The following is an 11,312-nucleotide window of genomic DNA, read 5'->3' as shown; positions in this document are numbered from 1 at the left end:
GCGCATGTGAACGCTATAATCGGAAGCGGTGTGAAGAACTCGTCTGCGTTTCTTAAAGCAGCTACAACGACTTTGTTGCATACGATTAGTGATTCTGAGAAGTCTTCTTATGTTGCTCATATCAATAATTATCTCTCTGGTGATGAGTTTTTAAACAAGTACCTTCCCATTAACCCGTCTTCGAATGATCTATTTGAAGTTGCAAAAGATGGTGTTTTGCTTTGGTGAGTTTAGTTTCTTCCCTAGCTCAGATTCTATGTTTCTTTGAATGTTTTACTTTTGATGATGATAAAGATTTTGGGGTTTTGTTTTCTGATTGTGATGTAGTAAACTTATTAATGTGGCGGTACCTGGAACAATCGATGAACGAGCGATTAATACTAAGAGTATGCTTAATCCATGGGAGAGAAACGAGAATCATACGCTTTGTTTAAACTCTGCAAAGGCTATTGGGTGTACTGTGGTTAATATAGGAACTCAAGATATCATTGAAGGAAGGGTATGTGGAATCTGTGATTCTAACTCTAGTCTATCATCAGTTTCTTCACTATCTTGAGATTTTGTTGATGGTTATGACTAACACTTGTCTGTTTCTCTTATTTCAGCGTCATCTTGTGCTTGGAGTGATTTCTCAAATCATTAAGGTGAGGCTCTATTGCTGCTACTGCTTTTTGCTGTTTTTGCTATGACGAATGTGTTATTAATCTTGAATTCTTTATTGTGTGAATGTTCTGTCTAGATACAATTGCTCGCAGACCTTAACTTGAAGAAAACCCCCCAGCTGGTGGAGTTGGTCGGTGATAGCAAGGTAAATACTAGTCACTCATTGTCTTGATACCCGTTGTTTAAAACAAACACTAAAGGATGAAACTTTTTTGAATAAGATTTGACTTTGTTCCAACTTTTGGGATCAACAGGATGTGGAAGAGCTGATGAGTTTACCACCTGAGAAGATCTTATTGAGATGGATGAATTTTCAGTTAAGAAAAACTGAATACAAGAAAACTGTCACAAACTTCTCCTCGGATGTAAAGGTATTCAAAGTCTCTAATATCAAGTTATGAGTTGTACAACTAGTTCGCTTAACTAAGTATTTCTAGTAAATGGTCCATAGACTCTTCTATATGGCTTATGATATGGTTTGCTGCAGGATGCGGAAGCTTACACTAATCTATTAAATGTCCTGGCACCAGAGCACAAGAATGCATCACATTTTGCAGTTAAAAGCTCATTTGAGAGAGCAAAGCTTGTTCTCGAACACGCAGACAGAATGGGATGCAGGAGATACTTGACAGCGAAGGATATTGTTGAGGGTTCCCCAAATCTTAATCTTGCTTTTGTGGCACATATATTCCAGCACAGGTGAAAGATACACTTAAAAAATCAAAAACAGTTCATGTCAAAAGAAAACATTTTTAGTGTTGGTCTAACAGATTAGAACTGTGTCTTTATTTCCCCACAGGAACGGCCTTTCAACACAAACGAAACAGATATCTTTTCTGGAAAATCTAGCTGATGACATCCAAATTTCAAGAGAAGAAAAAGCATTCCGTTTTTGGATTAACAGCTTTGATAGTTTGCTATACATAAACAACGTGTTTGAGGATCTTAGAGATGGGTTAGTATTTCAGCATTGAGTATAAGAACTGGTTAATAGAAATGTGGAATGTGTATTTAACACTGAGTTACGTGTTTGTCAACAGGTGGATTCTATTGCAGACACTAGACAAGGTGTCTCCAGGCATTGTTAATTGGAAAGTAGCTAGCAAACCACCCATTAAATTGCCATTCAAGAAAGTAGAAAACTGTAATCAGGTTGTGAAACTAGGGAAGCAGCTCAAGTTCTCTCTGGTTAACATTGCCGGAAATGACATTGTTCAAGGAAACAAGAAGCTCATACTAGGTAAGTTTTCCAGTTCAATGATTATGTGTTTTTATGAACCAACTTAAAATAATAATGACGGCTTGTTCAACCCCGTGCAGCATACTTATGGCAATTGATGAGATACAACATCCTGCAACTTCTTAAGAACTTGAGATTCCATTCCAATGGCAAAGAAATAGCAGACGTTGATATATTGGAATGGGCAAATGCTAAAGTGAGAAACAATGGATGCAAAACACGTATGTACAGCTTCAGGGTAAGTTCTCTCCTGCTTAATTTGTGGCCCTTTGGCCCCTTTCAATAATATTTGCTTTAAGAAATTGTAAAACTGCATTGAACTACTTTATAAATAACAAATGTTTAGTATTAATCCTTTTGCCTAGTCGGTTTGTCTATCGAACCAGAATGTGTGAGTAACGATATGATGTCTGAATTTGACAGGAAAAGAGCTTATCCGATGGGATATTTTTCTTGGAGCTGCTGAGTTCGGTGCAGCCAAGATCCGTAAACTGGAGTCTTGTTACAAACGGAGTAACGNATTGAAGGAAGGGTATGTGGAATCTGTGATTCTAACTCTAGTCTATCATCAGTTTCTTCACTATCTTGAGATTTTGTTGATGGTTATGACTAACACTTGTCTGTTTCTCTTATTTCAGCGTCATCTTGTGCTTGGAGTGATTTCTCAAATCATTAAGGTGAGGCTCTATTGCTGCTACTGCTTTTTGCTGTTTTTGCTATGACGAATGTGTTATTAATCTTGAATTCTTTATTGTGTGAATGTTCTGTCTAGATACAATTGCTCGCAGACCTTAACTTGAAGAAAACCCCCCAGCTGGTGGAGTTGGTCGGTGATAGCAAGGTAAATACTAGTCACTCATTGTCTTGATACCCGTTGTTTAAAACAAACACTAAAGGATGAAACTTTTTTGAATAAGATTTGACTTTGTTCCAACTTTTGGGATCAACAGGATGTGGAAGAGCTGATGAGTTTACCACCTGAGAAGATCTTATTGAGATGGATGAATTTTCAGTTAAGAAAAACTGAATACAAGAAAACTGTCACAAACTTCTCCTCGGATGTAAAGGTATTCAAAGTCTCTAATATCAAGTTATGAGTTGTACAACTAGTTCGCTTAACTAAGTATTTCTAGTAAATGGTCCATAGACTCTTCTATATGGCTTATGATATGGTTTGCTGCAGGATGCGGAAGCTTACACTAATCTATTAAATGTCCTGGCACCAGAGCACAAGAATGCATCACATTTTGCAGTTAAAAGCTCATTTGAGAGAGCAAAGCTTGTTCTCGAACACGCAGACAGAATGGGATGCAGGAGATACTTGACAGCGAAGGATATTGTTGAGGGTTCCCCAAATCTTAATCTTGCTTTTGTGGCACATATATTCCAGCACAGGTGAAAGATACACTTAAAAAATCAAAAACAGTTCATGTCAAAAGAAAACATTTTTAGTGTTGGTCTAACAGATTAGAACTGTGTCTTTATTTCCCCACAGGAACGGCCTTTCAACACAAACGAAACAGATATCTTTTCTGGAAAATCTAGCTGATGACATCCAAATTTCAAGAGAAGAAAAAGCATTCCGTTTTTGGATTAACAGCTTTGATAGTTTGCTATACATAAACAACGTGTTTGAGGATCTTAGAGATGGGTTAGTATTTCAGCATTGAGTATAAGAACTGGTTAATAGAAATGTGGAATGTGTATTTAACACTGAGTTACGTGTTTGTCAACAGGTGGATTCTATTGCAGACACTAGACAAGGTGTCTCCAGGCATTGTTAATTGGAAAGTAGCTAGCAAACCACCCATTAAATTGCCATTCAAGAAAGTAGAAAACTGTAATCAGGTTGTGAAACTAGGGAAGCAGCTCAAGTTCTCTCTGGTTAACATTGCCGGAAATGACATTGTTCAAGGAAACAAGAAGCTCATACTAGGTAAGTTTTCCAGTTCAATGATTATGTGTTTTTATGAACCAACTTAAAATAATAATGACGGCTTGTTCAACCCCGTGCAGCATACTTATGGCAATTGATGAGATACAACATCCTGCAACTTCTTAAGAACTTGAGATTCCATTCCAATGGCAAAGAAATAGCAGACGTTGATATATTGGAATGGGCAAATGCTAAAGTGAGAAACAATGGATGCAAAACACGTATGTACAGCTTCAGGGTAAGTTCTCTCCTGCTTAATTTGTGGCCCTTTGGCCCCTTTCAATAATATTTGCTTTAAGAAATTGTAAAACTGCATTGAACTACTTTATAAATAACAAATGTTTAGTATTAATCCTTTTGCCTAGTCGGTTTGTCTATCGAACCAGAATGTGTGAGTAACGATATGATGTCTGAATTTGACAGGAAAAGAGCTTATCCGATGGGATATTTTTCTTGGAGCTGCTGAGTTCGGTGCAGCCAAGATCCGTAAACTGGAGTCTTGTTACAAACGGAGTAACGGGTAAATGAACTGTTAAATACTATGTTTCTGTGTTTGTTTATGAGTGAACATTATAATTTAATAGGGACAACACTTACTAAACATACAGATGAAGAGAAAAAGATGAATGCAACTTACGTGATTAGCATAGCAAGGAAATTGGGTTGCTCTATTTTCTTACTCCCTGAAGACATAATTGAGGTACTTGGAAACCTAATCACTTAAAAATATCAATAGAACACTATAGTGAGACATTCGAATTTATATGTGTGTAATATTACGAACAGGTGAATCAGAAGATGATGCTCACGTTGACGGCGAGTATAATGCATTGGACTCTCAAACAACCTCTTCATCTTAATAAGCCTACCGGATCTCCGGACAACCACTGTGGAAGTCTACTCGACGATTCTACTTCAGATTCCTCCATAGAATAAATATATGGTTTACGGTGAAATTATATATTCTTAAGAATTTTAATATGTGATGTTATTAATTATTTCCGCTCATTCGTATTTTTTATTTTTTTTGGGTGTAAAAACAATATTAAAAATTGAAATGTCATCGGCGAATATTGACATACATCCAATCCAACTACGAAATAAATAATACTTTGATCAATAGTGCAAAGAAACTCAAAGCCAAAATTGTTGTTCCCAACAAATGATACTTTTGTTCAATACAATTTATTTAAACTCGTTCTCGTCTGTTTACACCATTCAAAAGCACAATGATAAAAAGCATTTTTGTGTTCGTAGTTGCAATTTTCTCGTCAGGTAGGAATTGGAATGACGTTTCGAACGAGGAGCTTCTGCTACGGTCGCCACAAGCATTTTTTTCTAACACTCACACAACTCACTTTATACTTTTCATCGAAAAAAACTAAACTTTATACTTTATTAGACCATGTGCATCGGTGTAGTTTTGGATCGTCCCTCGTTATTTTTTCGTTTTAAAATAAATAAAAAAAGCCCAATTCAGAAGAAACGTCTCTTTATTTGGGACGTTTTTCGTCCGTCTACTTGGACGCGTGGTATGTTCTGATTGATTGAAGATTTTTATAGGGTTAAAACAAAAGAATTTCTCGAGACAAATTTCTAGAGAGAAGACGGCGACGGTTCTGTGTCGATCTTCTCTCCCGGTGACGATTCGATCTGATCTTCTCTCCCGGCAACGAATTCCTGTAGCTGGTTCCGCGCGACGATCCGATTGGTTCCGGTTCGAGAATCTCGTCTCTTGCGTGGTGCCGTGCTGGTTCTATGGGCTGCCTTCTGGTCGTTTGTTTTCTTCTAGCATCGATGGCTCCATTTCTGAATGGGATCTTTTCGATTTGAAGCAGAAGGTTTTAACATCTCTCAACGTCTCATACTTCAGGTTCTCTTCTTTACAATGTTTTTTTTTTGTCGTATTTAGATTTTTGTTTAAATGCAGATTGTGTTGGAGTCAATTGGAATCTCAATCTGGCAAATGGCGTTGGCTCCGGTTAATCTACCCTCAGTTGATGTAGAAGGTAAAGCTAAAGAGATTGAGAATGGATNAACAGGATGTGGAAGAGCTGATGAGTTTACCACCTGAGAAGATCTTATTGAGATGGATGAATTTTCAGTTAAGAAAAACTGAATACAAGAAAACTGTCACAAACTTCTCCTCGGATGTAAAGGTATTCAAAGTCTCTAATATCAAGTTATGAGTTGTACAACTAGTTCGCTTAACTAAGTATTTCTAGTAAATGGTCCATAGACTCTTCTATATGGCTTATGATATGGTTTGCTGCAGGATGCGGAAGCTTACACTAATCTATTAAATGTCCTGGCACCAGAGCACAAGAATGCATCACATTTTGCAGTTAAAAGCTCATTTGAGAGAGCAAAGCTTGTTCTCGAACACGCAGACAGAATGGGATGCAGGAGATACTTGACAGCGAAGGATATTGTTGAGGGTTCCCCAAATCTTAATCTTGCTTTTGTGGCACATATATTCCAGCACAGGTGAAAGATACACTTAAAAAATCAAAAACAGTTCATGTCAAAAGAAAACATTTTTAGTGTTGGTCTAACAGATTAGAACTGTGTCTTTATTTCCCCACAGGAACGGCCTTTCAACACAAACGAAACAGATATCTTTTCTGGAAAATCTAGCTGATGACATCCAAATTTCAAGAGAAGAAAAAGCATTCCGTTTTTGGATTAACAGCTTTGATAGTTTGCTATACATAAACAACGTGTTTGAGGATCTTAGAGATGGGTTAGTATTTCAGCATTGAGTATAAGAACTGGTTAATAGAAATGTGGAATGTGTATTTAACACTGAGTTACGTGTTTGTCAACAGGTGGATTCTATTGCAGACACTAGACAAGGTGTCTCCAGGCATTGTTAATTGGAAAGTAGCTAGCAAACCACCCATTAAATTGCCATTCAAGAAAGTAGAAAACTGTAATCAGGTTGTGAAACTAGGGAAGCAGCTCAAGTTCTCTCTGGTTAACATTGCCGGAAATGACATTGTTCAAGGAAACAAGAAGCTCATACTAGGTAAGTTTTCCAGTTCAATGATTATGTGTTTTTATGAACCAACTTAAAATAATAATGACGGCTTGTTCAACCCCGTGCAGCATACTTATGGCAATTGATGAGATACAACATCCTGCAACTTCTTAAGAACTTGAGATTCCATTCCAATGGCAAAGAAATAGCAGACGTTGATATATTGGAATGGGCAAATGCTAAAGTGAGAAACAATGGATGCAAAACACGTATGTACAGCTTCAGGGTAAGTTCTCTCCTGCTTAATTTGTGGCCCTTTGGCCCCTTTCAATAATATTTGCTTTAAGAAATTGTAAAACTGCATTGAACTACTTTATAAATAACAAATGTTTAGTATTAATCCTTTTGCCTAGTCGGTTTGTCTATCGAACCAGAATGTGTGAGTAACGATATGATGTCTGAATTTGACAGGAAAAGAGCTTATCCGATGGGATATTTTTCTTGGAGCTGCTGAGTTCGGTGCAGCCAAGATCCGTAAACTGGAGTCTTGTTACAAACGGAGTAACGGGTAAATGAACTGTTAAATACTATGTTTCTGTGTTTGTTTATGAGTGAACATTATAATTTAATAGGGACAACACTTACTAAACATACAGATGAAGAGAAAAAGATGAATGCAACTTACGTGATTAGCATAGCAAGGAAATTGGGTTGCTCTATTTTCTTACTCCCTGAAGACATAATTGAGGTACTTGGAAACCTAATCACTTAAAAATATCAATAGAACACTATAGTGAGACATTCGAATTTATATGTGTGTAATATTACGAACAGGTGAATCAGAAGATGATGCTCACGTTGACGGCGAGTATAATGCATTGGACTCTCAAACAACCTCTTCATCTTAATAAGCCTACCGGATCTCCGGACAACCACTGTGGAAGTCTACTCGACGATTCTACTTCAGATTCCTCCATAGAATAAATATATGGTTTACGGTGAAATTATATATTCTTAAGAATTTTAATATGTGATGTTATTAATTATTTCCGCTCATTCGTATTTTTTATTTTTTTTGGGTGTAAAAACAATATTAAAAATTGAAATGTCATCGGCGAATATTGACATACATCCAATCCAACTACGAAATAAATAATACTTTGATCAATAGTGCAAAGAAACTCAAAGCCAAAATTGTTGTTCCCAACAAATGATACTTTTGTTCAATACAATTTATTTAAACTCGTTCTCGTCTGTTTACACCATTCAAAAGCACAATGATAAAAAGCATTTTTGTGTTCGTAGTTGCAATTTTCTCGTCAGGTAGGAATTGGAATGACGTTTCGAACGAGGAGCTTCTGCTACGGTCGCCACAAGCATTTTTTTCTAACACTCACACAACTCACTTTATACTTTTCATCGAAAAAAACTAAACTTTATACTTTATTAGACCATGTGCATCGGTGTAGTTTTGGATCGTCCCTCGTTATTTTTTCGTTTTAAAATAAATAAAAAAAGCCCAATTCAGAAGAAACGTCTCTTTATTTGGGACGTTTTTCGTCCGTCTACTTGGACGCGTGGTATGTTCTGATTGATTGAAGATTTTTATAGGGTTAAAACAAAAGAATTTCTCGAGACAAATTTCTAGAGAGAAGACGGCGACGGTTCTGTGTCGATCTTCTCTCCCGGTGACGATTCGATCTGATCTTCTCTCCCGGCAACGAATTCCTGTAGCTGGTTCCGCGCGACGATCCGATTGGTTCCGGTTCGAGAATCTCGTCTCTTGCGTGGTGCCGTGCTGGTTCTATGGGCTGCCTTCTGGTCGTTTGTTTTCTTCTAGCATCGATGGCTCCATTTCTGAATGGGATCTTTTCGATTTGAAGCAGAAGGTTTTAACATCTCTCAACGTCTCATACTTCAGGTTCTCTTCTTTACAATGTTTTTTTTTTGTCGTATTTAGATTTTTGTTTAAATGCAGATTGTGTTGGAGTCAATTGGAATCTCAATCTGGCAAATGGCGTTGGCTCCGGTTAATCTACCCTCAGTTGATGTAGAAGGTAAAGCTAAAGAGATTGAGAATGGATACTCGAGTGAGAAATCAAATGATGAGGAAGAGAGTGGTGGAAGTGAAGAAGATGATGATTCTGACTCTGATGAGTTTCATGAGCTAGTATCAGAGGATACATATAGGCTCCTTGCTGCTTCTTTCTTTGAGGTACATAGGATGATGATGTTTGACTTTTAACATTGTTTGCTGCACAAAGGTGATGTCAATACCCTTGCAGCATGGTATTCATTCAATTGGTTTGTTACCTTGATACAGTCATATAAGGCAAATATATCAGATTTTGGATTGGCGAAATTAGGTCCTTCCGCGAGTCAATCTCACATCACAACACGGGTTATGGGTACACAAGGTTACGCAGCTCCAGAGTATGTTGCTACAGGTACTACAACGTCTCGTCTTCTTCTTGGTCCTTTTGGTTTTCATCACAACACGGGTTATGTGAACATGTTGGTTGCTTCTAACAGGTCATTTGTATGTAAAGAGCGATGTTTACGGGTTTGGCGTTGTCTTGGTTGAGATCTTAACTAGTTTACATGCACTTGATGGGATCACACTTGTGTTCAAAGCTAGAATCTTTGTCATCAAAGATTAAGCAAGCTTCCGTTTATGGAAGATGGCGGGAAGTGCTCACTGGGTATTCAGAGATACAGAGAGCTGGAGATCCCTTTAACGATCCTTTCGTTTTCCCCATAGTTTTCAAAGCTTGTGCTAAGCTCTCGTGGTTGTTTCAAGGTAAGCGTATCCAAGGGAGTTTGTTGAAGAGAGGGTTTGAGTCTTTTGTTTCTGTGGGGAACTCGATTGCTGACTTTTACATGAAATGTGGAGACTTGAGCTCTGCGATACGAGAGTTTGATTGTATGACTTGGAGAGATTCTGTTTCTTGGTTTGGTAGATGTGTTTGTGTGCAATTCACTTATTGATATGTATGCCAAAGGATATGATGTTGATTCAGCATTTAGAGTATTTGATGAGACCACTTGTAGAAACATACACCAATGCTCATACTAAAAATAAGAACCTTTCAAAATAATACTATTAAATTTGGGAGACCAAAAATATGGGGACACCAATGCCCATGCTCTTATTGAGCAGATCATGCTACTTTCTTAAATATGACTAACGTTGAGGGTGAAGAATGTTGACTCTTAAAGTCTTAACTCTTANTTTATACTTTATTAGACCATGTGCATCGGTGTAGTTTTGGATCGTCCCTCGTTATTTTTTCGTTTTAAAATAAATAAAAAAAGCCCAATTCAGAAGAAACGTCTCTTTATTTGGGACGTTTTTCGTCCGTCTACTTGGACGCGTGGTATGTTCTGATTGATTGAAGATTTTTATAGGGTTAAAACAAAAGAATTTCTCGAGACAAATTTCTAGAGAGAAGACGGCGACGGTTCTGTGTCGATCTTCTCTCCCGGTGACGATTCGATCTGATCTTCTCTCCCGGCAACGAATTCCTGTAGCTGGTTCCGCGCGACGATCCGATTGGTTCCGGTTCGAGAATCTCGTCTCTTGCGTGGTGCCGTGCTGGTTCTATGGGCTGCCTTCTGGTCGTTTGTTTTCTTCTAGCATCGATGGCTCCATTTCTGAATGGGATCTTTTCGATTTGAAGCAGAAGGTTTTAACATCTCTCAACGTCTCATACTTCAGGTTCTCTTCTTTACAATGTTTTTTTTTTGTCGTATTTAGATTTTTGTTTAAATGCAGATTGTGTTGGAGTCAATTGGAATCTCAATCTGGCAAATGGCGTTGGCTCCGGTTAATCTACCCTCAGTTGATGTAGAAGGTAAAGCTAAAGAGATTGAGAATGGATACTCGAGTGAGAAATCAAATGATGAGGAAGAGAGTGGTGGAAGTGAAGAAGATGATGATTCTGACTCTGATGAGTTTCATGAGCTAGTATCAGAGGATACATATAGGCTCCTTGCTGCTTCTTTCTTTGAGGTACATAGGATGATGATGTTTGACTTTTAACATTGTTTGCTGCACAAAGGTGATGTCAATACCCTTGCAGCATGGTATTCATTCAATTGGTTTGTTACCTTGATACAGTCATATAAGGCAAATATATCAGATTTTGGATTGGCGAAATTAGGTCCTTCCGCGAGTCAATCTCACATCACAACACGGGTTATGGGTACACAAGGTTACGCAGCTCCAGAGTATGTTGCTACAGGTACTACAACGTCTCGTCTTCTTCTTGGTCCTTTTGGTTTTCATCACAACACGGGTTATGTGAACATGTTGGTTGCTTCTAACAGGTCATTTGTATGTAAAGAGCGATGTTTACGGGTTTGGCGTTGTCTTGGTTGAGATCTTAACTAGTTTACATGCACTTGATGGGATCACACTTGTGTTCAAAGCTAGAATCTTTGTCATCAAAGATTAAGCAAGCTTCCGTTTATGGAAGATGGCGGGAAGTGCT

The 11,312-nt window shown here is 37.8% G+C and overlaps 3 protein-coding genes across 3 annotated transcripts; all 3 read left to right on the top strand.

The window, feature by feature from the left end:
* Window positions 7–2,428, top strand: LOC104763224 (fimbrin-2-like). Its single transcript, XM_010486629.1, has 10 exons — window positions 7–224; window positions 328–499; window positions 606–644; window positions 740–808; window positions 918–1,034; window positions 1,151–1,362; window positions 1,463–1,618; window positions 1,704–1,903; window positions 1,984–2,141; window positions 2,327–2,428. The coding sequence occupies exons 2-10, from the start codon at window positions 389–391 to the stop codon at window positions 2,426–2,428; spliced, it is 1,164 nt and encodes a 387-aa protein (XP_010484931.2). The 5' UTR covers window positions 7–224; window positions 328–388.
* Window positions 2,430–4,920, top strand: LOC104763223 (fimbrin-2-like). Its single transcript, XM_010486628.2, has 11 exons — window positions 2,430–2,435; window positions 2,542–2,580; window positions 2,676–2,744; window positions 2,854–2,970; window positions 3,087–3,298; window positions 3,399–3,554; window positions 3,640–3,839; window positions 3,920–4,077; window positions 4,263–4,359; window positions 4,448–4,539; window positions 4,626–4,920. The coding sequence occupies exons 4-11, from the start codon at window positions 2,869–2,871 to the stop codon at window positions 4,773–4,775; spliced, it is 1,167 nt and encodes a 388-aa protein (XP_010484930.2). The 5' UTR covers window positions 2,430–2,435; window positions 2,542–2,580; window positions 2,676–2,744; window positions 2,854–2,868; the 3' UTR covers window positions 4,776–4,920.
* LOC104763222 (fimbrin-2-like) lies at window positions 5,870–7,948 on the top strand. Its single transcript, XM_010486627.2, has 8 exons — window positions 5,870–5,998; window positions 6,115–6,326; window positions 6,427–6,582; window positions 6,668–6,867; window positions 6,948–7,105; window positions 7,291–7,387; window positions 7,476–7,567; window positions 7,654–7,948. Exons 1-8 carry the CDS (start codon window positions 5,870–5,872, stop codon window positions 7,801–7,803), a joined length of 1,194 nt encoding a protein of 397 aa, XP_010484929.1. The 3' UTR covers window positions 7,804–7,948.

The sequence above is a fragment of the Camelina sativa genome, chromosome 18 (genome assembly GCF_000633955.1).
Source record: "Camelina sativa cultivar DH55 chromosome 18, Cs, whole genome shotgun sequence".
NCBI lineage: Eukaryota > Viridiplantae > Streptophyta > Magnoliopsida > Brassicales > Brassicaceae > Camelina > Camelina sativa.
Note: the sequence above shows the minus strand (reverse complement) of the source record. Positions and strands in the feature narration are given on the sequence as shown.

Coding starts and splice junctions, on each gene's coding strand:
- LOC104763223 (XM_010486628.2), top strand. CDS start 2,869: ATGAGTTTACCACCTGAGAAGATCTTATTGAGATGGATGAATTTTCAG. Junction 3,555..3,639: donor TTTGAGGATCTTAGAGATGG/GTTAGTATTTCA, acceptor GTTTGTCAACAG/GTGGATTCTATTGCAGACAC. Junction 4,360..4,447: donor TGTTACAAACGGAGTAACGG/GTAAATGAACTG, acceptor CTAAACATACAG/ATGAAGAGAAAAAGATGAAT.